A 27,529-nucleotide genomic window follows, 5' to 3' on the forward strand; every position below is an offset into this window, starting at 1 on the left:
TGTTCTAGCTGCAGAGAATTACATCATCAGTTGCTGTATAATATACATATGAAGCACCAAGAAATGCTAATTACTTTAATGAAAAAACAACTGTAGCTCACAAGTCTTTATAAATATGTTTCTTCCTAACCCATATGGTATATAAACCAGTCTTTAACATGAGTGGATGCATTACTATGTAAGAACCATCACAATGGGCAATCTAATCATGTGCAAAATTTAATAAATCAGTTATAACTGACACCAATTTGAAACAATGATACAGTTAATTTTGAATACATACCTGCAACATTGAAAGTTTATCACACATATTGCATACATGCTGAACATCTTCATCCAGCTTACGAGCCTGTAGCAAGTGGGCAGCCTGAATTATGGGCTGTAATGTGGTTGGCACATCAGTACACTGGAACAAATGTGATAATTAACCATTTAAAACACTGAATTTTGCTGCATTTAAAATTATTAAGAGAACACCAAGTACTATGTTTTGGTCTGTATTGAACAGCAGAATTGAATAGACATCCACAAAAGAAATCTCAATTCTTCAGTTTACCAAATGTGGGCACTGATATAATCAAGTTATGTGTCATAAGTGGACTTCTGCTGGTGATCATCTGAAGTACTATTTTATGTAAAAACTAGTGGAATACTGGTAAAAAAGATCTATGTAGATTCCCATTTCCTTTCAAATTTTAATGCTCTGTTGATAGTACAGCCAGGAAAGGGAGGAACACTTGTGATAATGTGAAAGGGTCAAAAAAGAAATCAGTGGTGAGGAGTAGAAAATTTAGGACTGGTCCTGTATGAAATTCCATGAACAAACACAGATGAATGATTTTAGTGTCACATGGACATCTTTGATTATTATTCACAAAAAAGGGGAGCACTCTACAACACAAATGTAGAGTGGGGTTCCTACAAATGATAGCTTTTCCCCTATAAAACTCTATTCCATGCAGGAGCGCACAGATCCACTTCACTGCATTATTAAATCACTTAACTCAGTCACAAATGGGAAACTGGGATGGCTGGTGCAGTTATTCCTACTCACTGAAATGAATGGCTACAGATGACAGTGATAGACCACCAATATGTTAGAAATATCAATAAACTGCCAAAACAATACTGATATTCATACATTGCTACTGTACCACTGATATTTTTCTCACTATACTGGCCTTTCATAATTATATTTGATACACATTTTTACTGGATACTGAATTAAATAATCACTGTTTTTCAGGTATCCCTGTTAGAGGGACTCGGTAAAATGAAGACTCATTAAGTACTGTTAATACCAGATTGATATGACACATAATAAAGAAGATTAGAGATTGTTACATTCATAAAATGACCAGTAAATATCAATGTGCAAAGCATGGTGTGCTCTGAAACATTTGTGCTTGCATCAGTGTTGTACTCTGTTGTTGGATCTTTCTTAATCTGTGTTACAGAGCAGACAAACTTTCAATCTCCATGTCCTTTGGTGGGGTGCAGACGTCCAACAATGTCACCTACTCATACTTTCACTGCCCTTCAACCACTTTCCATGGATACTGAGAACAGTAGCACACAAAGAGCTAACCAACTTAGGTTTCAAGTCATGATAACTGCCATTTGTAGTAGTAGTATTAGTAGTAGTAATAGCAGCAGCAGCAGCAGCAGCAGCAGATTTATTCATCCGTAGATCTCTTATTACAAGGATATTGGACATGTAAAAGTATTTACAAGTTTAGAACAATTTAAAATAAGCTAATTAGTAGACACACACATTTCCAGACTTCTAGTTAGAGACAACCATTAGATTTACTCCTGGTATAGAAAACTTTTTTTTACAAATAATTTGTTAAATAATGTGATGCCACACTGTTCAGTCACATCTCACTATCAGTCACTGCACATGGGCCGTTTTCTGTACCGCAACTTCCCATTTGCTATCCTGAAAAACTGAATCAGCATTCCTCCATAAAGAGCGAGATATTGAGCTCAGAAAGAGGAAGAGACGTTACTATTGTGCCATGCATAGCTTGGGGATAAGTATTTCTAGAAAGGAAAAGAGAAGGAAAAAAACTAAGTGAAGGTGTTATGTGGAATGTGGAATGTTGTATGGTGTATGTTTTATTACCATCATCATCATCATCATCATCATCTATTTATTTATTTGTATAACTTTTTTTTACCAAACCCCTACTCTATTTTAGCTAAGTAATCCTTCAATGTATAAAATATATTGTATAACAGGCACTTTTTAGCTGTCTTTTTAAAGAAGTGTATTTCTGCAATTTCTTTAATCTCTTTTGGTAATTTATTGTACAGTTTTATTCCTTGGTAGAAAGTGCTGTTTTGAGTTTTATGTTTCTTTTCTTGGTAAATGTAAGTTGAGTCTATCTCTTGTTGCATGGCCATGGACAGGGCTGTTTGTGCAGTAATTATGAATGTTATTTTTGATGTGTACAATTGACTGGTAAATGAATTCACAAGGAGCAGTTAAAATCCACAGTATTATGAACAGAACTTTACAAGTTTGAAAATTGTGTTCATATTTTGTGCATTTGTTCCCCAAAAAAGAATGCCATAGCTAATCATTGAGTGTACATATGAATAATATGTAACTAAATGACACTGCATGTTACACACTGATGATAGGATTCTAAGGGCTGATGACATTCTGTTTGCAAGTACCTTTGTGTGTTCACACCACTTCAACTGAGAATCAATAGTCATTCCTAAAAATTTTGCATTTATTACACAGTCTATAGAGGTAAAATCTACATTTAACATGGTCATTTTTCCTCTTCAAACTGAAATTCATGGCATTAGTTTTCTTCATGTTAAATGTCACTTTATTGCTTATTGACCAATCATAAACTTCCTTGAGAGTTTCATTTGCTTTCTTGGCAAGGAGTTCACTTGTTTTCTCCACGACTATAATATTGCTGTCATCAGCGAAGACCATTTTTTCACCACGAGTAACACAAGTGGGAAAGTCATTGATGTGCTACCTTGTGGAACCACTATATTAGTGTATTTTGGTTCTGATAAGAGTTTTACTAAATGTTTAGTTCTATTTGAAGTATGTGTTCTCTATTCTTTGTGCCCTACCTGCTTCATATGATGGAAACCAGTCATTAGCTACTCCTCTTATTCCTAATGCTTCTAATTTATTTAATAGAATCTTGTGGTTGACTGTATCAAACGCCTTAGAAAGATCCAAAAATATGCCTGTGACATACTCATCTTTATCAAGAGCATCAAGTACAACTTTTGTAAATTCTTCTATCGCTGACTTCGTATTTTTGCCACTTTGTAAACCAAACTGTGATTCGCTTAAAAGATTGTATTTATTCAGGTAATTCATTAATATGTCTTTCATAATTGCTTCTATTATTTTTGAGAATGCTGACAGCAGGGAAATGGGCTGGTAATTTTCTGTGTCTTCTGCATTATATTTCTTAAGCAAAGGTACAACTCTTGCCTGCTTTAACTGCTCTGGAAATATCCCTGATGCGAAGGATTCATTTATTATATTTGTTAAGGGGCCTTGTATAATCCCTATGCATTGTTTCAGTACAAACACTGGTACTTTATTTAAGCCTGCTGACAATTTATTTTTTAGTTACTGAACAGTTTTATTAACTTCATTCTCTGTGGTTGGAAGTAACATCATTGTATTTAGTGCAACATTATTTGCGGGTGTTATATTTGTTTTGGGGAATTTTTGCTGTAACTTGTTGGCAATACTTGAAAAATGCTCATTTATATAGTTTTCTAAGCATTGTGGATCATTTATTACCTTATCCCGCTCCCTTCGCAGTATGTTATTCTGCATTTGTTTGCCTCTCTCCATTTCCTTTTTTTATAACATCCAAGACTGTTTTGCTTTTATTCTCTGCATTATATATTATTTTATCATTAAATGACTTTTCTGCAGAAATCAGCACATTCCTGTAGGATCTTTTTGTATCTATGATAGAAATTTAAGAATTCTGGATCATTGCAAATCTTTTTGTTGGAACTGAGTTGTTTAAGTGTTTGGGAGGACTTCCTAATACCTGCTGTTATCCATCTGTTTTTGTGAGATGTTCATACAGACATGCATACTTTTGGAAATGCCTTTTCAAAGTTAAATTCAAACAATGTGGAGAATTTAGAGAATTTCATATTCACATTGGTTTCCTTCTGATAGATGTCATTTGTAGACTTGGAGTTTAGGGAATGATTCGATGCCTGATTTTATTACTGTTATTTGACAGAGATTGTCTGATAGTTTGAGATCTTTTACAGCTAAATCACATTTTTCCCTGTCCATATTTGTGGCCACATGGTCAATTACTGATGCAGTCATTGTAGTAACCCTTGTTGCACTATTGACCAATAGGGACATGCCAAAACTCTGAAGGATGTTTATGAAGGTGCTGCTGGATTCATCTATGATATTAGTGTTGATGTTAATGTCCCCACACAGAATTACGTTGACCTTTGCACTTCAGACTACTTCTAGAACTTCTGTTAATTTATTGAAAAAAATGTCCACACTACTACTGGGAGATCTATACTCACACAAAAGGATTAATTTCTTGGTGATATCAAGCCCTGTTAATTCAGTAGCTGATATTTCAAAGTGTTTGTCTTCACTTACTGTACTGAGGTCATGTCTTCATTTGAACTGTATTCTTTTTCTAATATAAATGCATTATCCTCCACCCCTTGAAGTAGTTGCCATTTCATACAATGATAATACTACATATTCGATTTCTATGTCTCTACACCAGTGCTCAGTAATACAAACTACTGTGCAGTTCAAAGATTGGAGCTCAACTTCTAATAGTTGTATTTTAATTTTTATTGATTGCATGTTTTGATGGAGGATTGTTGTCTGTGAAATGCCCCATGTTACTCTTTCCAATGGTTTATTTTTCTTTGCGACATCTGGTACGTGTGAAATTTGAAGTGTTAAAATATGTCTTGTGAGTGATTGTTTCAGTATTTTTTAAACTGCTCGAGATAATCTCTATGAGGGGAACCTGGTGTCTGGATTTATCCTAAAAAAGACCTACTTTTCCTACCTATGACATCAGTTATTTGACCATGTGTTGCCCAAGATCCACTCCCTATACTTTCATGAATCAGCTGTATCAATCTTCCCTTCCCAGTCCTGTTTAGGTGCAGGCCATGCCTAGTGAAACCCCATCTGTTGATAATCCCGATGGGCAGCAGAGAAACATGAGCAAAGTTGGTTGTCCTCAGAGCCATCCTTAACCCCACATTGATTCACCTCACAGCTCCATCAAGGTGTGGTTGATCATGAAGCAGGAACAGCTCAACAAAGTGTACGTTGGTGCCATGAGTCAGGGAAGCTATCTTGTCCATGTCACCACGTATGTCATATGCCCCATCCCTGTCCAAACTGTTTCCCATCCCACCCACTATCACTACATGGTCCTCTTCTGTGAAGTCCCTACATAAAGACCCTAGGTCCTCTATCAAATGACTTAGCCCTGCATTTGGATTGAAGATACTGGTGGCCTGGTACGCTGCCCCGAAACTTTCCTTTAGCTGAGGACCTACACCTCAACCATGGCTACTACCTAGCAGCAGCACTTTCTTCTTCCTAACACTTTGTACATTCTGAGGCTTCTTGGCCATGGTTGAAGTGTGCTGCATATTTCCTGCTCCTCATTCTACCTGAGGCTCTTCTCCATGTAACTCTGGTAATGGTAGATGCCTGTTTTTGCTGTTGACGATAAAACTGTCAGATCATGTTCTCTTTCTTCCTATCCTCCTACCAGCTGCCACTCCCCAGCCACCCTCATCCCCCTATCTCCCTTGATCCTTATGAATTCCTTCCTTGGTCCCTCTGACTGTGTCTGAAGGGCATAGATTTTCCTTTCCTGTTCCCCAATCAAAATGTTCCTACTGCATACTCTGCAGTTCCAGGAGAGAGCCTCTTCTGTTCTCCCAAAATTCTCCCCATTTCTATGTTTGCTGTTTATTGTACATGAATAAACAAACATTGTTCTTTGGGCCGCACTATTGTTTATGTCTAACATTATGACACAATTGGTGTTGAGTGTGATGTTCACTTCATCATGCTCAGTGTATTTGGTTTTTCTGTCAGTTCTCATGTCCATGCAAGCAGTGCTGAAATCTCTCCTTTAGGAAAAGGAGGCCCTTTCAGTTGCTACCACAAATTTGTCAGCCACACTGACTGTGTAGATAGGCTTCTATGTTGTCAGCATAACCACTACACTTTCCCCATTATGGTGTTGGGTCTGAAGACAATTGGCTTATGAGAAGTGGCTTAGGTAACACCACTTTGTTTTTGGTGTCACCAGTGCAATCATGCTTAAGGCTTTGTTCACTTCTTGGATTTCCCCTCAAATTTACCATTTGTTGTTCCATCTTGTCCCACTCCAGGAACCATCATCACTTTCATTTGATGAAACGTGTAAGTGTGTAATTTCTCCAGTTATCACCAAAAGTGCATGCATGTAATTGCAGCACATGCTGAGTTCTATTGTTGACATAAATAGCCCCATCAGTCCTACGGCCTCAGTTGCAAATATCAGTTTGTTACTGATGCTTGTCAGGATTCACATGCTGAGTCTATGGTCTGTGTTGCCACCATTCGATTGGCTCCAGAATGGAGGGGCATCAACACAGACTACAGTCTGATAATCTATTTTTGGCTGAAGTGTTGAATATTAGTCAATCTTTTGAGGCATCTCATGCTGTTGGTGATTAGACTGAGGCTTGGTATGATGTCACCACAGCAACTTCTGTTCCTGGTTGTTTGACATCAGTTAGTTCTTGGGGGAAGAAGGAGGGGAGGGTGGAGTATACCAATCAGATTCCTTTCAGAGTATGCGCTTTTCTTAGCAATTGTATACAACCACTCACTTGACGAAAGGTCTGTTCCTAAAGACTGGAAATAAGCACAGGTCACACCAATATTCAAGAAAGGAAATAGGAGTAACCCACTGAACTACAGACCCATATCACTGACCTCAATTTGCAGTAGGATTTTGGAGCATATACTGTACTCTAACATTATGAATCACCTTTAAGAAAATGACTTATTGATACACAACCAACACGGATTCAGAAATTATCTTTTTTGTGCAATGCAGCAAGCTCTTTATTCCCATGAAGTAATGAGGGCTGTTGACAAGGGATCTCAGATCGATTCCATATTCCTAGATTTCCACAAGGCTTTTGATAATGTTCCTCACAAGTGACTATTAATCAAATTGCGTGCATATGGAGTATTGTCTCAGTGGTGTGACTGGATTCACGATTTACTCTCAAAGAGGTCACAGTTCGTAGTGATAGACAGTAAATCATCAAGTAGAACAGAAGTTATATCTGGTGTTCCACAAGGTAGTGTCATAGGCCCTCTGCTGTCCCTGATGTACATAAATTATCTAGGTGATAATCTGAGCAGCCCCCTTAGACTGTTTGCAGATGATGCTGTAATTTACTGTCTATTAAAATCATCAGACGATCAATTCCAATTACAAAATGATCTAGAGAGAATTTCTGTATGGTGGAAAAAGTGGCAATTGGCACCAAACAAAGAAAATTGTGAGGTCATCCACATGGGTACTAAAAGAAATCCAGTAAACTTTGGGTATATGATAAATCGCACAAATCTAAAGCCTGTCAATTCAACTAAATACCTAGGAATTACAAGTATGAGTAACTTAAATTGGAAAGACCACATAGATAATATTTTTGGGGAAGGCGAAACAAAGACTGCGCTTTGTTGGCAGAATACTTAGAAGATGCGACAAACCAACTAAAGAGACAGCCTACATTACACTTGTTCATCCTCTGCTGGAATATTGCTGTGCAGTGTGGGATCCTTACCACGTGGCATTGACGGAGGACACCGAAAAAGTGCAGGAAAGGGCAGCTTGTTTCGTGTTATTGCATAATAGGGGTGAGAGTGTCACCTGACATGATACGTGAGTTGGGGTGGCAGTCACTGAAACAAAGGCAGTTTTCTTTATGGCAAGATCTATTTATGAAAGTTCAATCACCAACTTTCTCTTCTGAATGCGAAAATATTTTGTTGACAACCACCTATGTAGAGAGGAATGATCATCATATTAAAATAAGAGAAATCAGAGCTCGAATGGAAAGATTTAGGTGTTCTTCTTTCTGATGCACCCTTTGAGAGTGGAATGGTAGAAAAGTAGTATGAAAATGGTTCAATGAACCCTCTGCCAGGCACTTAAGTGTGAATTGCATAGTAACCATGTAGATGTAGATGGCAAGTTGCCCAGTGCCTAGGGCACATAGCCTTGACATGCTACATGAAACAGTGTGGGAAAGATGGGTGAGGTGGTTGGTTGTCATTTGTCACTGTCGATGAGGGTGCAGAAGCTGCGTGCACTGTATATAATATTTTGCATGCGTCATTCCAAGCCCTCTTCTGCAGGTGTTAATTGTGTATCTCCAATGCTTATGACTTTTAACAAACTGTTTATTGAAGTGTGAGTAATAGACAAAGAGTTCAGGCAACAAGTGGACACACATATGCAGCTCTGACATTGCTAAACTTGTGAACCTATGTTAATTTGGTATGTTTGGCATTGTGTCTGTGTACTTAACATCTGGCGAGTTACAACTGAACAACGTATTCCAGCTTTGGGGCAATTTACAGCTTGCACTGTGTATAAATCTGTGGTTCATTCCTTAACTCTTCTGGTAGTGGATGATGCTGGTGCCAACAATTTATTTGGTCTGGATGCTTTCCATGTTTCTGGTTTTTTATTGCAGGTGCAGTGCACCTTGCTTCTGATGAGGTCCCTTTAGCTGCAGTTAGATTCGCAGATTCTGAGTTCACATTTTTTTATGTTTTAGGTTGTGCCACTAATTTTGCAGCCCACATTACCTTGAAACCTACTGTGCAGCCACATTTTTACATGTGTGCCCTATTCCTGTAGCTTCGAACAAACAAATGAAATCAGAATTGTATAGGCTGATGATTTTGGGGTCTTACAGCCTATTACAACAAATATGTGGCCTACCCTAACTGTCTGCTAAAAAATCAAATGGTGAGTAGCGCCTCTGCAGTGACTATAAAGTTTCCGATAACACTCACACTATTATTGACACTCACCCTTTGCCCCATCAGGATGAGTTGTTGGTCAGACTTATAGGAGGCTAGTTATTTGCTAAAACTGAATTATCTGAAACCTATTTACAGGTTGCATTGGATGAGGATCCAAAAAGGCTCCTTGTGACTGGGATGCCCTTTGGGATATACCAAAATCAGTGCCTCCCATTTGGTGTGGCTGGCACACCTGTGATTTTTTCAGCATTTTTGGAACAATTGATGATGTCCGTTCTGGCATGCATCAACTATCCTGATGATATTGTCATGATGGGTGCATCCAAGGAAGAGCATTTATGCAACTTATGCTACTTGGTCACGGCCTTACATACTGCACCCATCAATTGTGTATTTGGGGTTTGAGTTCTCTCAGGATAACATAAAGCAGGGTTGATCAAGATTTCAGCTCCCAGGCCATGCCCAGACACGAGGGCCAAAGTGCTCAGCCTCCCTTCATGTTTCCCCTATTGCCATGATACACTGTCTCAGTGCAAGGTGGGAGAAGAGGGAAAACGGAACACACCTCATTTAAATGGCAGTGCAAGCACACTGCATACTACGTGGTTTTATATTTCACATTTACCAACAACATAGCTAACAAAAAACAAATTTTCGGTATTATTTAATTATTTTTGGCTCATTGAAGACATAATTTTTATCTGGTAGCAACTGTTGGTATATGGACAGATGCAGACAATTTCACAGTTTTGCACTCAAGTTGCCACATAATTGTGACTTATTTAGTTTCATAGTCAAAAAAATGTTTTTCACACAAATATGATGATTGAAGCATTGTAGCACTTTTGTAATCTCATTATGATGACTTTGAAACTCTACCTGGTGAAATATAGACATTCTGGACAGTTTTAATGCAGAAAGATTTGTAATGAAAACTAGAATTACAAGGCAGTTCAATCAATTGCATCTGTATAAGATTAGGGGCACTTTCAACTGAAACAAAGGGTCTAAGAAATAGATGTACAATTGACAGTGCCCTCAAAATCTTTATAAAACTATCCTTGTAATTCTTGCAAGGCCACAATGGATTCCTCTAACTTTGTATTTTCTTCAATGCTAGTCAGCTTATGGAACTGGACTGTCTTTGCCGGAATGTATCCCTTCTACAACATGATTTTCTTTTCAAATGCATCCACATAAAATCAGAAAGAAGTGTGGATAGTGTGCAGTCGAGTCTACTTCAAATGCAAAGTCTGTACTCCATTGTGGATGTTCAAATTTTCATTCCTGCTCTCCTTTTTCCTTCATAAATTCAATAATAGTGACTTCTAAGTCAAGAAATCATTCCAGGCATGCCCCTTGACTTAATGAATGTACTTTCAGTAATATATGAAATCTCTGCACCCTTTGTTCAGGCCGGCCGAGGTGGCCGTGTGGTTCTAGGTGCTGCAGTTCGGAACCGCGGGACTGCTACGGTCGCAGGTTCAAATCCTGCCTCAGGCATGGATGTGTGTGATGTCCTTAGGTTAGTTAGGTTTAAGTAGTTCTAAGTTCTAGGGGACTGATGACCTAAGATGTTAAGTCCCATAGTGCTCAGAGCCATTTGCACCCTTTGTTCGGTTCTATTGAAATCTATTGCAACTGACAATGGAATAATGTGTGTGACTTCAGAAATTTTACTGGTCATACCAGCAATTTCTTTAGGCACTCCTGGCCTGCAAATGCTATTTGACTTACAGAACAATGAATCCCATCTGTATCATCACAGTTTTTTGCTCTTTCATTGTCAACTAAACCTTCAAATTCTTGTTGCATAGTATTGTAATTTCATTTCATAGCAAATATACAGTACCTGTCACTTATGCGAACTGAGAATTCTCATCCCTCTCTTCTGTCATTCCTATTCACTTTAAAGGATTGCAGTGATAGATTGCAAGACTGCCTCTTTTTGTAAAACAACCAGTGGACCTTTGAACATCCTTCCATACCATCAACAAACAGCAAAGGTTAAACAGCACTGACAGTGCAATTCTGCCAAACTCAGAACTGAAAAATGCTGCACCACACTAGTAAATGAAATGTCACAACATTCCCTGTATGTCCAAGGAGGACTGAGCAAAGCCAAGTGACAGGCTGGGCCTTGTCCTGCCCGCAGTCCACACCCGTTGCATGCGTGAAGTTTGGCACAATGTGGCTGGCCCTGTTGTAAAGCCTTCATGTCATCATGTTGCTGTCACAGCTCTTTGCCTCACCCTTCCAATGTCAAAGAACACCCAACTGCTTTTAGGGAAAATTGCTTACTACCATAAATTCATTCTGGCTGTGCCCACAGCGGACCATCCCCTCCACAAATTTCACCACAAGGACATTTCTTTTCACTGAACATCGGCCTGGCAGCATGCATTAATGCTTCTGAAATGTATGCTGCATTCTTCTCCTGGCATCCTGGCCACCAAATGGTCTTGGCTACAGGCTCCTCTAAGTATGGCCTGATGGTCGTGAGGATGGTTCTTAATGTCTGATAGTTGACATGTCAAAAATGCTCAATTCCACTCAGCAGCACTACTGCCTAGTTGAGGAGGAGGCATTGCTATCATCTATACCCTCAAAAAGTTTGATGTATTCTTGTATGGATCTAAGTTCCACCTCATTACTTACCACAAGCCCATGGTTCTGTTGTTTAGTCCTTCTGCTTTGTACTTTGACAAAGCAGCAGATTGCCTCCAGTGTGGGGCCTTGTTTCTGTCTCACTACAACTATGAAATACATTTTTGGCCTACTGCACAGCATGTCAATGTCAATGCACTGTCCCTGATTCTGACAGGGCCATACCCTACTTTTGATCAGGAAGAGTGCCTTTGTTTTCATTTAGATGTTGAGGCATAATGTATAGTGGAAGGGTTTCCTATTGCAGGCTTCTGGATTGCAGCTGCTGTTGCTGTCAACCTGACTTTGCACCAAGTTGTTCAACTTGGTTGGCCAGACAGGTCTTTGAGCAGGACTTCTGATTTTTTATGTAGCTATTCTGTCCTTTGTCACCACCTTCCAGTGTGTAATGGTGGTTTTCTCTTAGCAAATGATGGGCTGTCATCCAGGGTTGTGATTTCAGTGGCTGTAGAGTATGGTGTGCTTCAGTTCCTACAGCTGGGAAAGTGGAGGGCTCTATTATACCAAGTCACTGACCCATCGACACATCTTCTGGCCTGGCATTGACGAAGACATTGTGTGTCTTGTCACGGCCTGCTCTCAGTGTGCAACCCATCAGGTGGTAAAGCTCTCTTCCTGGCCTAGGTGGTTAGTGACTTCAGCATTGGTGCAGTTCTGCCACTCTGAGGACCCAGATGTCTAGATGCTACCAACACCATTCTCACCGGCCCTCACTTATGGCACTTTGCAAGAGGTGGCCACTGCACATGTCAGGGGCCATGTCACTTCCACCTTTACTCATCAGTTCCAGGCCAGAATCTCCTCCCACATCCACCAGCATCTCCGATGCCCACCACATAGGTCATGGTTGTGTCATCATTTGCCCCAATTCCGTCATCAGGCGAAAGCCCTTTTGGTAAGGGGGAGGGGTGCTATAATCCTGTACATATGGATATGATCCATGTTACCAGGTTACCAGTGCACTACACTCATGCTCTACCAATGGCATCTGTGCGAGATGGCCACCAGAGGCTGCCCGTAATTTGGGCATATGGTATGGCACATGGTGCATCTGCTGGAGATCTCCTCCATATTAGGACAGCACAGCAGGTGCTCATCCTCAGATTATGTTCTACTGTTTATTGTACCATTTGTGTGTTTGCTGTTTACTCGTATGTGGATAAACTAACTTTGTTCTTTGTGGCAGCACAACAGACAGGTAACAGCCAATCATCACAACTGTAGATAGAATGATATGGCATCTACACAATATTATTGAAACACATATGAAGATATATAAAATGATGAGACAGAGTGTCATTGTATGGTAACTGTTATATTTGACAAAAAATAATGATGAAATTGATTTTAATGTTCTAATCTAACATCTGCATAAATGAACCTTAATTTGGAATGAGAATGAAAACTGTTTTGTCATTCAAAACTAAGGTGGTATTCTATATCATATGTTTATTGATTTAAACTATCCATTTACCATTTTTCTTAAAGTTATGTAAAATGTTGCAGCACACATCTTAATGCATTATTTTCTTTTAAGAGATGTTGTGCAAGGTTGAACCCATCTTCCATAGTGTCCATCTTCTCTGGTGTTCTGACAACCTAACTGCCACAGATCTGCTTGACTGACCACTTATACTTTTCCAATATGTTTGCAGTTGATTTTGTAGACACTGATCTGCTCTTAATATTTCATTGTGTCTTTAATTTAAAATAATGATTAAGTTATGGATATTGTTTGAAAATCAGATTTGGATAATGGAACCAGTGAGAGATGACACACCAAAGGAACTGAAAGCTGCTTACTTGTGACTGGATGGTACCATCCTGCACAGGTCACAGTAGAAGTAGCTGTTTTTCTGTAAGTGATAAATAGACCTTTAATTGTGTTAATGGGAGATCCTTCTATGAAACATTTGCCAGATCACAATTAAATAGTGCTGCTGCCAATAGTGATGCTATTTTGTGTGGTAAAATTAATACAATTATCAAGTTCAAGAGGAAACTTGTGTCCAGGGATGTTATCACTAACAAAGTCAAAAAATAAAAATGCCTAAATAATTCTAAATTTCACAATCTGTATGAAGATCCAACTGCAGCTTCTAACAACCAAGAGGAACAAAACACTATAAAATCATGTGAAAATTTCGGTTCAGAAACCAGCAGCTGGACACTTGTAAATATGACTCCAATGGCTCCTAGATGTTTTGGTTTACCTATGTTACATACGTATGACAGCCAGTAGTGTCCAGTTTCTCTGCTTCTTGTTGATTACTATGGAAGAAACTAGATTACATCACAACAAGAAAACAAAACTTAATCTAATATTTGGCATCAGAAATTCCTCAGCTATTGTAGCTAAAATTCAAACAATATTGGCTTTAACTACACTGCCTGACAAAAAAGTCACTTAATAGCCATGGTCAGATATCAATTTACTTTCATATACATATGCACGATTGTTGAGTAAGTAATGATTAGAATTGCAGGTAGTCCATTACTGTTGTTTGAGTTAATTGTTGTTACCAAGCCTGGTAGGATATATAAGGAGCATGGACAGTGTAAGATGTTGAATGATCACTGTGAAGAACATGGAGGTGCCACATACTCTTTTTAGACAGTGTTATCAGCACCTGACAGAGTTTGAAAGGGGCCTCATTGTGGGTCTTCAATTGGCTGCCTCATCAGATTGTGCAATATCCAGATCTGATGGCATTTGTATGTGACAGTGACTATGTTTGACTGTATGGGAGTGTGAGGGCTCATATACTTATTGTTAATGTTTCGGTGAACTGCACGTAACCACCGCATAGAGGGACTGTCATAGTTTGCACTAACAACACTGTAACCCCTTCTGACTTACATCTGCCTTCCGAGAACAAATAATGAACTCTTGCTACATTCTGTGTCATTCCATACCATTGGTCAGAAACCGGTAGCAGTTTCTCCAGAGAATTACAAACCCATGAGGTGGTCATTAAAACCACAATACAGACTTTTTTTTTTTTGGAGGCGTGGTACAGCCAGAAAGAATAAATTGCTAATTAATGATGTCACATTGTCTTTGTTGATGAACTGAAGTTTGTACTACCCTGGATAACCATCATTGGTGAGTACAATGCCAGTCTGGGAGAGGTCTCATTCTTTCATGGTTTTGTAGTGGCACAAGGTGTTACTCCTGGCATTACGGAGTGTAAAGCCATTGGGTGTAACTCCAGGTAACAGGTTATACTGACACAGAAAACTCTGAAAGACAATGGTACATCACAGGAATTCTGTGTGTTACCTCTCATGCAAGAAGATTATGGTACCATTTTTCAACAGGATAATGGTCATTCACACATGATGTGTATCTATGAACTGTCTGCATGATGTTGAGGTTTGCCGGTGGCCAACAAAATCCCCAGAACTGCCCCTGATGGAATATGTGTGGAATCAGCTTGGATCTCAACTAACATCCCATGCTGGCATGCAGTATATGAAGGACTAGTTACAACAGTTGCGGGCCAACTTGTCTCAGGAGAGGTCACAAACTCCTTATGACACCTTTTCCAACCAAAGAAGTGCATACGTCCATCTCAGAGGGGTGCAACATCATACTGATAAGTGGACTCCTACTATTAAGCTCTTTGTAAATTTGATTCAGTTTTGTAACCACTGCTGTAACATCACGCAACTTCTCAAACTGTGAAGTTTATTTTTTTCCCCTTCTTGCAGGTTCACTTTCTTTGTCAGGTAGGGTAGTTTCATTTAACATCACTAGCTTGTATACAAATACTCCCACTGATGAGTGTAAAAACAATTCGAGATACCTTTTACACATACCTAAGCTGAATTCCATAGTGCTACACATCAACAATTACCACTGAAACATATGCAAAACAGAATTATTTTCTGTTTGAGAACACTTACTACAGACCATCTAATGACATAGCTATGGATTTCTTTTATTAGTCCTAACTACATGGTGTTTTACAAACAAATTGAACAAGTGCTCTTCCTGTGAAAGCAACAATGAGCTGAAAAATTAAATACTGGATCAGGTATGTTGGCAATGTGAAGTGTTTATGGAATGGTATCACTAGATAAATGCATTCCTACAACATTTAAAGTCACAATACAAGGTGTACAACTTTGCTTACACTGTTTCCCAATAGGTGGCGACAATAGTAAGTAGCAGTCGAAACAAACAGATCGCAGACATCAGGCAGTTAGCTTGGACCTCAGTCAACATAACCTAGGTCAAACATTAGTCAATTTTTGTCTGCATCATGAAGTTGTACTTGATTGAAAATGTCATTTTATGAGCCTAATTCTCATGATTTGTGGGAGGTGTTACTGTTTTGTTTCAATATGAAGAAAACAGTGGTTGAGTCTCATTGAATGCTCTCAAGTATGAATGGTAAGGATGCTATTAGTGAAAGAATGTGTCTTGAGTGGTTTCAATGCATCAAGAACAATGATTTTAATGTCATTGACTGGCATAGTGGTGGAAGAGAGAGTGTTTTTGAAGATGCAGAATTGGAGACATTGCTGAGTAAAGACTCGTGTCAAACTCAAGAAGAATTGGCACAATTAGTGGGAGTGACACATCTAGCAATTTAAAAACTTCTCAAGGCTATGGGCATGATTCAGAAAGAAGGAAGTTGGGTCCCATGTGAGCTGAAACCAAGAGACGTTTAATGGTGTTTGTGGGTTTGTGAACAGTTGCTTTAAAGGCAAAAACAGAAGGGATTTCTGCATCATATTGTGACCAGGGACGAAAAATGGGTTCATTACGATAACCCTAAATGCAAAAAATCATGGGGATATCCTGGCCATGCTTGAACATTGATGGCCAAACCGAATATTCATGGCTCCAAGATAATGCTTTGCATTTGGTGGGACCAGCTTGGCATCGTGTACTATGAGGTGTTAAAACCAAGTGAAACAATCACAGATGCTTGCTATCAAATGCAATTAGGTGCATTTGAGCGGAGCATTAGAAGACAAACGGCCGCAATACAGTGAGATGCACAATAAAATGATTTTGCAGCACGACAATGCTCAACCCCACGTTGCAAGAGAGGTCAAAACATTCGTGGAAACATTAAAATGGGAAGTCCTATCCCACCTGCTGTACTCTCCAGACATTGCTCCCTCTGACTATCACCTGTTTAGATCAATGGCACGTGGCCTGGCTGACCAACACTTATGATCTCATGAAGAAGCCACAAACTGGATCAATTCGTGGATTGCTTCAAAAGATGAACAATTTTTTTGATGCAGGATTCATACACTGCCTGAAAGATGGGAGAAAGTAGTGGCCAGCAATGGAAAATACTTTGAATGAAACAAGTGTATCCATTTGTTTCATTAAAGCCTCAAATGTTGGGGAAAAATGGCGGAAGCAAAGTTGTACACCTTGTACAATAAAATCCAGTTCACTATGGAGATGGGAGGTTCTTCTGTAAATTATTTCAATACAGATCTACTGCTCCATACAATGAAACATCAGTCATGAAGTTAGTTTAATGTAAGTGTATCTGTCATGTTTTTAGAGTAGAAGGTATCCTATGCACCTGTACTGAGATACCTCACAATATTATCCCATATGACATCAAGGAAGTATATACAATTCAAAGTAAAGTAGTCAAAGCATACCACAGGTGCTGACTGTAGATACTGGTATTATTATTGTAAAGCATGTTATCTACATTCACCATTTGCAGATGAAATGTACATGCCTTCCACAAGAGTTGCCACACTTGTCTTCAGTCCTAGAAGTCTGATGTACCACACTACACGATTAGGACATTATTGATGGCTGTAATAACACCAATCCAAAAGGAATTATTCAATAGAAATTACTTATAGTACATTTTTATTGTAACAGAGTTACACTCTTATATGTGACACATCAACAGATTTCCCTCTGATATGTTATTTGTGGGGCTACATTATGCGGTTCCAGATGACAGTCTATTCCTTATGTTATCTGCAAGTTACTTTGGAGTCATCTGCTACACTTGATGACAAGTCATTGTTGAGTAACAGGAAAAGAGGGTGTCCCAAGGCAAAACACTGTATAATACCCCAAGTAAGTGACCTAATCAGACCAAATTTAATTTTTAGTTACATAATAGTCTAAAACAACATTATTTTTCCCACAACATAATGAGATTAAAGGGACTGCATTGCTTTCCCTAAATCCTTATTGTTGTTGATTTGACAATACAAAAGTGATTCCATAAGCCAAAGCCTATGAATACTCCACGTTTCATTAATGTTGTTCTTTGCAGGGAGGAGGAAAAAAAATAGACTACTGATAACACTACATGTACCTGTAGTCTCATGTCACGACACCACTGTTCAAGATGTGATAGATTATATCTTATCTGCATTCCTTTACTCCAATGACACAAATCCTTTCGGAGCAGTAGGTTATTCACTGAAATGGCACAGATGAAGTAGAATACCTGCAAAATTAAAATACACAACTTCACTTAAAATGGTAACATTGTCATGGGTATTTTCTTTTATTTCTGGTTTGCAATCTACTAGAGACTTCAGAATTTACAAAATACAGCAGTTCCCTTATAGTCTAGGTTCATGTAACTTACTGTTAGAAAATTGGTCATCTCACCTGCCGAAATATCTGGACAGTAAGTTCTATGTCAACACCATGGTTCCCCATAATTTTATAGATATAATTTAGTTCCTGCAAGAGTGCATCCAATGACTTCTGTACACCCAAAAATGGCTCAGAATCCCATGATGACAACACAGCTCTTCCTCTCTTTCCACTAGGTATCTGGCTTGTCAAGCCACTTATTTCTTCATGTTCAAGAATAGCTGGCACCACCAGTGGCTCTATCTTTTCTTGTATATGCCCAGCAAGACTCTGAATAATGGCATGTGAATGATATACATTATTTTGGGGACAGTTATTATATACCTTGTAGATGAATTCATAAAACTGCTACTTTCATAGATGAAATGAGACCAAAACAATCTGTTAAGGAAAACTCAAAATAGGACTAAAACATGTTCTTACTTCAATCTTTTAATGCAGGTATTCAATCCTCTATATAGCCAACAGAAAAAAATCCCTACTTTATGTCCTCCATGCAATGATTTAAGAATTAATTAATTAATTAACAAAGGAAGCATATAATTGAGTCTGTAATGTTTCTCAGCACTTACATAAGAAAACCAAAGAGAATACAAAGACTATAAACCATGTCTTCAAAACTGAAGAAATTTACAAAACCCACAAAACTTTAAACAGACCTGATCAACATTGTTTCTTCACCTCTGTGCACCTCTGTTGCATCTCATACTATGGTGTGCAAATCATCTCGGGGTATTACATGCTACACCATTTGGACAGTAATCCCAGAATCAGTCTGCACTTTCTTATCATGTAGCCGTGTAGTAGTTACACACTATAAGGGTACAATATTCAGTAGGTGTGATCTAATTTGAGCTAGAACTTGGGTATTATTTTGAATATTTCATAAATACAATAAGAAAATCAAGTGCCTATCACCCTCATGAAAATTTTCAAGTTTTGCCAAATGTACCTAGCTCCAACTACCCAAAAATTTGACACTGAACTGTGCAGTCTGTGCATGGTTCTTGGTAGAGTCACATTTCCATGATAACACTGTATAAAATTAACTTGTTTCTTCATTCTTTGAGTACAGTATCTACGTCTTATTCAGTATTTAATCTGCATCAATAAGTTGTATTCCAATTCAAAAGCTATCCTATGCAATGACACACTAAGAAGCTGAGGTTAAGGAGGAGACTAAATTTCAGTTCAGACTAATTCTCATGAGTCTTGCAAGGAGCATATGAAGGTTACACTTGAAATGTAATGAAATCACTTTCTAGGCATAGCCTCATGAGGTAATCAGTTAGGTGGGAATTGTTATATAATACTCTCAGATGAAGAATTATTGCACTATTAAACACAATGGGAGAACATTAGGTGGTATTTAAGAAAGATTCTCAGAAAGTTAAGATAGATCTGGATTTTGCACATGAAAAATTTAGACAGACACAAAATATTTAACAGAAATCTATTCTATGGCTTGGGCATGCATAAAATACAGAGCATAAATTTTAATAAGTCACATATAGAGTGAGTAGGGAGAAATTTCAACACATAAATTGCCATGTTTACATTCCAAGTTACAAATATTGCTCAATGTTATGACCACCTGCATCCATGATAGCCTGGATACCATCTCAATTGTTTGCAGCACTTTTTGAACAGAGGACAATGGAATGTTCAGCAGTTGTGGCACAGCTTGAAGATCGTTACTGTGTCCAGCTTTCTCAGCCATGGCAACAGTACATTCTTCAACAACATGTGACACAACTGGCCACCGGCCTTTTTCAGGAGTAATTCCCAAATTGTCAGTTAGTTCTGACTTCTGAATCATATTCTTCAACACTGGTGTAGAAAGAGGACCTCTTCATATTTCTTTAATGCATGAGACTTGTGAAGAGCAGCAACACTAGTGCTGCTGTTTTGATAAAAAAAAGTTCTATGAGTAAAGCTCTGCTCACATGCCCAGACCCTTATTGACTGTCTGCAGCTGTAATGCACATTGATACTTACGTTTCAGCACTTTGTCTCTGTACTAGTATTCCTACTAATGGCAAGTCATGATACTACCACTATTGACAATGCAAATTCTGCAGCACACAGTCTGAACACTGTAAAGTTGGGTACCCATATGGTAAATGGTTTTCCACCTACACCTGCTCAAATAGCGAAGTTCAATAACAATGCTGTCCCTCCCCCTCCCTCTCCCTCTCCCATTTCCTGCCTCCTCCCTGGTTTGAATTCAGGTGTTCTAGAAAGTCATTCAAGTTCTCACTGCCATGAAGCCAAATAACAGAACTATCATCTACGTATCTGAAAAAACATGCTAGTTTCAGCTGCAGACTCCAAGGTGTGTTCCTCGAAATCTTCCATATACAAATTGGTAATGATGGGTGACAATGGGCTTCCCATTACAACTCCATCTGTCTGCTCACAGTACTGGTCATTGAATAAAAAGTAAGTGGGTGTCAACACAGTGCTTACTTTCTGCAGTTTTGCATTGAAAAAGGCAAGGTATGTTCCTGTTGAAGTATCTGCAGTTGTCAACGATGCCATCCAGCTGCATTCTCTTAAGCTATTTGAACACTGTATACGCCAGAAGAAACTAAATCTCACATTGTTAATTTCCTCCCAATAGAACTAATCACTGCTTGTGGAGGTTGGATAAATTCTGCAGCAGTACAGTAAGACTGCAATGTGGAGTGTCGTTTTTACTGCAGTGTTGTGATCAAAATACTGTTCCAACATTTGCCAAAGTAGTGCATCATATTAATTCTCCTGCCACTAGTCTTATCAAGCAATGCACAAGCCTAGATATTGTTTATGAGAGGATCCATTACACTCACTGACAGCTGGATTTTGTTTCCAAGGAATTATTTCAGCTTCATTTATCGCCTGCTTCAAAATTTCAACTTTTTCTTGGGATTGGTGGATGATGCTTCATGGCACTGGGAATTTCATTCTGTAACTGCCTGGCATTTGGCAAAGTTTGAATGTTTCTGTGACTTGGAATCTATACTGTATCTCAACATTCTGTGATATGTCTCATGGAGAAAGCTTTTTGATGAAGCAGCTTTATTGGTGCTCCAAAGCATTTGCCAGTGGTTGATTCTATAAGTTCTTTTGTAGACACTGTTTTTAAACTACCTCCTGATGTTGCAGAATTTACTAGGAGGAAGGCATATTGTGTGTTGACTGGGGGACGTACACCCAAGAGTAATATCACAGCAGCTGAGAGGACTGCTTTATGTTCACTTAGAGTTGACCCAAAAAAAGGATGCAGTATTTACTGTCTGATTCCACATATCGCAGGATCGGTTCTGACCCAACAAAAAGTGTTGAGAGAAAGACTAACAACATCCTGGAGAAATTTCCTTATGGCAGGAGAATATCAAGAGCCTCAATTCTTATTGTGCTATTCTCTCTAGGGTACTTGGCCTCCCTAAGGTCCACAGGGAAGAGGCTCCTGTTCATAAGATTGTGATTAAGACTGTTGCTCTGACATTGTGTAGAAAAACACTGTTACTCTGTTGAGTCATATAGTAGGTCAATGTAAGCACCACGTTAAGAACTCAGCAGATTTTGTAGATCAGTTAGAGTGAATGCATTTGAATGACATATTCTTGTAAGTTTTGATGTGGTCTCTCTCTCTCTCTTCACTCATGCACCTCTGTCCGATTCATTACAGTTGATTGAAGTTAGGATTGGTGCTGAATTAATGAACCCATTTCAACATGTGTTAACTCACTTCCTTTTTATTCAATGAGCAGTACTATGAGCAGACAGACGGAGTTGTCACTTATCATTGCCAGCTTGTTTATGGAAGATTTTGAAGAACTTACCTTTGAGTCTACGGCTTTGAAAACTGCATGTTTTTTTTTCAGATATGTAGAAGATTCTTTTGTTGTTTGGCCTAATGGCAGCGAGAATTTGAATGACTTTCTAGAACACCTGAATTCAACCCACCTCAATATTCACTTCACAACAGTGGTGGAAAAGGATGGCTGTCTTCCATTGTTTGATGTGGTGGTTAGGAGGAAGGTGGATTGTACGTTGGGACATGCCAATCATAGGAAGCCTACCTACACTAACTTGTATCTGCAGGCTAATAGTTTTCACCATACAGCTTAACATAAAAGGGTACTTCAAACCTTGGTTCACAGGGCCCATGTCATCCTTGGCCCTGAGAGTTTGTCAGCAGAGTTAGTCCATCTTGAAGTCACCTTTTGTCAGAATGTTTATAGTGAAAGAGAGATAAGACATATGTTGCACTCTTGACCAACTATGCACTGTGTGAGCCATGATAATACTGAGGTGGTACCAAATTCTACGGCTTTTTGGCCTTACACAGGAAGCATTTCAAACAGGATTGGTCATATTCTGTGGAAATACAATGTGATGTGTGTGTTTTAATAACCATTTAAAATTGGGGTCCTTTTAGGTAACATAAAGGATGATCTTGGTTCACGTAAGGTGGTTGTCTACTGTATTCCTTGCAGCTGTTTCATGTCATATATTGGTCAGACTATCAGGACTGTGAAAGGCCAATGTTCTGAGCATAAATGGCATGCACACTTACAACAGCCAAGTAAATCTGCCACTGCAGGACATCATCTTGACACCAATCATTCTTTGGAATATAACAGAGATTCCTATATGCACTTCAAGCTATTGGGATAGTGTTCCTACGAAAGGTATTGAAATTGAGATATGTATATATAGATAGAGAGAGAGAGAGAGAGAGAGAGAGAGAGGAGAGAGAGAGAGAGAGTGTTGAGTTGGGTTGTTTGGGGGAAGAGACCAAGCAGCGAGGTCATCGGTCTCATCAGACTAGGAAAGGATGGGGAAGGAAGTCAGCCGTGCCATTTCAAAGGAACCATCCCAGCATTTGCCTGGAGTGATGTTAGGGAAATCACGGAAAGCCTAAATCAGGATGGCCGGACGTGGGATTGAACCGTCGTCCTCCCGAATGTGAGTCCAGTGACCCAATGTTATTCAATCTGTACATTGAGCAAGCAGTAAAGGAAACAAAAGAAAAATTCAGAGTAGGTGTTAAAATCCATGGAGAAGAAATAAAAACTTTGAGGTTCACCGATCACATTGTAATTCTGTCAGAGACAGCAAAGGACTTGGAAGAGCAGTTGAACGGAATGGACAGTGTCTTGAAACAAGGATATAAGATGAACATCAACAAAAGCAAAACGAGGATAATGGAATGTAGTCAAATTAAATCAGGTGATGTTGAGGGAATTAGATTAGGAAATGAGACACTTAAAGTAGTAAAGGAGTTTTGCTATTTGGGGAGCAAAATAACTGATGATGGTCGAAGTAGAGAGGATATAAAATGTAGACTGGCAATGGCAAGGAAAGAGTTTCTGAAGAAGAGAAATTTGTTGACATCGAGTATAGATTTAAGTGTCAGGAAGTTGTTTCTGAAAGTATTTGTATGGAGTGTAGCCATGTATGGAAGTGAAACATGGACGATAAATAGAATAGATAACAGAAATTCAAATAATAATGTCAGTTTTAACCAAGGACATAACAACAACATCCTGGCAAGGAATGACAGGAATCCAAATAATTTTAGAAATTATCAGGATGTAGCATCAAACCATGGGGACCAACAGTTTTATGAGAATAGAAATTCTGGGAACAGAAATGGTGATGGGAATTTTGAAAATAGTGGTGGAAAATGGACAAATAGTAACTAGTCCCCCACACATGTGAGAGATAATGATAGCAGAGGTGATAGATAAAACTGAAACTCTCTCGGTTGGTGGAAACATTGGTGAACAGTCATTTTTGACAGTAAACAGTAACATAAAACCTATACAACACTGATTATGTAAAATTCAGAGAGTTAACAACTATTTGATTATTTTATGAGTACAAAAGTAATCAGAAGGATGTTTTTCTGTTTATAGTGAAAAAAGGTTTTTTGATTATAGCAAAAAGGTAAGGTAATGGAATTTTACAAAATGCACAAGTGTATCAAATTATTTTGAGTACCCTGAGTAACCAGTAAACATGAAAGTGTAAAAGGTTGTATAATGGCAGGAGTAATGAGATTAGTACACTGCATGTGCACAATTTTTTGGGAATATTGAGGAAGTATAGGGTATATATAGGTATTAGTAGAAGAATACACCTGAGCTATTTAGCGTCATGTACTAGCTTGTAAAGGGTTTGTATAATGTAATAAGTGAAAGTACAGTTGCCTAGTGAAGTGTATTTGAAAGTAATGAAGTGATTCTAGGGAGTGTTACCTTTCTGACCCTTAACCATTACGTGGTCACGTGGCTTTTCGTAACATTAATAGTCGCGTAGGGTGTTGCTAACACCCAAAATAATAGTGGCTATAATGACACAGTTGTGCAGCATATCACTGATATGAATATGTTTACTTCACAAATGGCTATTTAGAATGTTATCTCCCAGTATATTAGCGTTTTATTTAATATTACTTTAGTATTAAACTGAGTTATTTGAAACATATGCAGTAATTCCCATTTTCTTACAATATTTTGGTTAATTATTTATTTCTGTTATTCTTCATACTGTATTACAGGTGTAAGACATTATACTTATAATTAAAAATTTGTTCAGTCAATTCATACAAACATTTTACGAAATCAGTCACTATCACTGGCTGCAAGGGGTGCGTTATCATAGCTCATTCGAAAAAATAGGGCAAGTGACCAGCGTCTAGTTTTTCTTGAGGTTCAATAAGTAGCGTACATTTCATCTATTGTGTCCACACCTGATTTGGTATTATTGTACATCGTTATAATTTCTTGTTTCTTTTCCTCTGCAGTATTAGTGTCAATGGCACAGTCATGATGCAAAGATGAAAGAAGAATAATGTTTTTGCTCTTCTTTGGCACATATGAAACTATGGTGATGTCCTTTCTGAATCCAAAAAGGCTGCTTCTAAGTTCATGACCTCTCGAGCAAACAAAGTCTGGAGGGATCTCCCTCTTATTCTTTCTAAAAGTTCCTACTATTGTACGTTTCTTTTTCAGGAGCTCTTCAGTCAGTGGTATGGAACAAAACCAGTTGTCTAGTGTCACATTGCGTCCTGTGCCTCCGATAGGCTGTACAAGTCTACTTACTATCTCCTTAGGCGAGTTTGACAGTGCATAGGGACCCTCTGGCTGTTTACCCAACATAGATTTCCATCCCTGAAGTATACCATGTTCTAGCGTCACATAAGGTGAAAATTTTCAAACTACATTTTGCAGGCTTGCTTGGTATATATGGTCGGAAACTGCATTTGCCTCTAAATGCAACCAGTTGTTCATCCACTGTTGTATATTCAGACAGTATAATTACTGACACAGATTGACATGAGTAATTCAAATACTTCTCTGAACGCAGCTAGGTGATAGAATTTCATTCAATTGTTATTTGCTCTCTCGAGCCATTTAACTGTAGCATACCTCTTCATTATTTCACTCACATTTCCAGAAAGTAGTGTAAAGTTTAAGTTGTTGTTTCAGAAAATTCGCGCTGTTGTTTCTCTTTACATACAGTTGCGTATAGGCCAAATTTGTGGAATCATATTTTCGTGTTTACCTGTAATTTAATTGACTTATTCTTAATCAACTATTACGTTTATCATGAGTGAAAAGTGCTTGACTTGCCATAGAATCTTAGATCGGTGCTTTGGTGTGACAGGTGCTGTAGTTTTTTCCATGTGGGCGACTGTAGTGGTGTGGGAGTGGGGGAAGTAAATGACACTCGTCAGTGGTTTCATAGGATATGTAGTAGAGGTAGGAAGATACTAGAACAGGAGGGGAAAATTGGCACCCTTCAGGTTGAGTTAGATGAGGCCAGGGGAGATCTTGACATGTTAAGGAGGGAGAAGGGCAAAAAGAGGCGAGAAGTGGCAACAGGAGGAACAGGCCTAGAACTTTGTCTGACAGCTTCGTGGCGAATGTGGAAAATAGATTTGACCTGTTGCTTCGGTTAGAAGCTGGTGAGCCTCAAGCAGTTGCAGGTGTAGACAGGGCACAACAAACTTTCAGCAGCAAATTGAAAAGTAGGAATGTAGGGAAATCGGTAAAGAGAAAGAAAGTGTTGGTGTTAGGTAGTTCCCATGGAAGAGGTGTTGGCCAAGTTTTGCAGGATGAACTAGGATGAGAATACCAGGTCACCAATTTTTTTAAATCTAGTGATGGTCTGGAGCAGGTGACAGAGGATTTAGGATCACTTTGCAAAGATTTCACTACGGAAGACACCGTGGTTACAGTGGGTGGGCCAGGTAAGATATTGACAGAGTTCCTGGGTACAGTACATAGTATGACCTGGCAAAGATTGCATCAGCATCGAACCATACTAGTGTTGAGTTTGTATATGCTCTTGGGCACCATGACCAACCCAATTTGAACTCTTCTGTCAGTAGAGTTAATTTGGAGTTGGAATGGCTGCTTATGTCAGGTACAGGGTCACACATTGCTGTGGTTCCTGTTGGTTCTCTCAATATGTGGGATTATACTAAGCATGGCCTTCACCTCAACAGAAAAGGGAAGGATAAACTGGCTGAGTAAATAGCAGGACAGTTAAAGGGGGGAGGGACTGTCATGAGTGATAAAATACCAGTGGTTATAGTGTTCAGGGAAGACTCTTTTTAGGGTAGGGAGGACAGAAAGAAACCAAGTTTTAAGAGAGGTTAGGATTGAGACAAACCGTCAGTTTGAGAAAGAAACCAAAAAAACATAATTCTAGCTTGTTACATCAGCATAAACAGCTGCTGGTTAAGAATTTTTAACAATCAGCAGAAGTCTCAACTCTACCAAATTTTAACTCTGTCAATGTGAAATGTCAGCTATTTTTATTGCATCAAAATGTTCAAGGACTGAGAAATAACATTAATGAAGTAATTAGCTGCATAGATTAATTAGAGTCCTCAAACCCAGCTGACGTAATCTGCCTCTCTGAAAATCATGTGACCACTGGTATAGTACTTTTAAGTGTTACAGGGTTTAGGTTAGCATGTCACCTTTGTAGAGCAGAAATGGAGAAAGGAGGAGTTGTCACAGTCATCAGGAACTGTCATAAATTTAAGAACATAGACATTCATAAATTTTGCCTAGAATGGCATATGGAAGCATGTGCAACAGAAGCAGAATTTCATAAACAAATCCTTCATAATATTAAGTGTATATCGAGCACATGCAGGCAAA

The 27,529-nt window shown here is 38.7% G+C and overlaps 1 protein-coding gene across 1 annotated transcript in view; it reads right to left on the reverse strand.

The window, feature by feature from the left end:
- Positions 1-27,529, reverse strand: part of LOC124555902 (unconventional myosin-Va-like) — a 72,975-nt gene that overhangs the window by 21,192 nt on the left and 24,254 nt on the right. Inside the window, exons 5-7 of the mRNA XM_047129960.1 lie at positions 18,372-18,629; positions 18,070-18,204; positions 284-406 (exon numbers count right to left, since the gene is read on the reverse strand). Coding sequence (XP_046985916.1) covers positions 284-406; positions 18,070-18,204; positions 18,372-18,629 — 516 coding nt within the window. The remainder of the gene's footprint in view (positions 1-283; positions 407-18,069; positions 18,205-18,371; positions 18,630-27,529) is intronic.

Source organism: Schistocerca americana, chromosome X (assembly GCF_021461395.2).
Source record: "Schistocerca americana isolate TAMUIC-IGC-003095 chromosome X, iqSchAmer2.1, whole genome shotgun sequence".
In the NCBI taxonomy this organism is placed as follows: domain Eukaryota; kingdom Metazoa; phylum Arthropoda; class Insecta; order Orthoptera; family Acrididae; genus Schistocerca; species Schistocerca americana.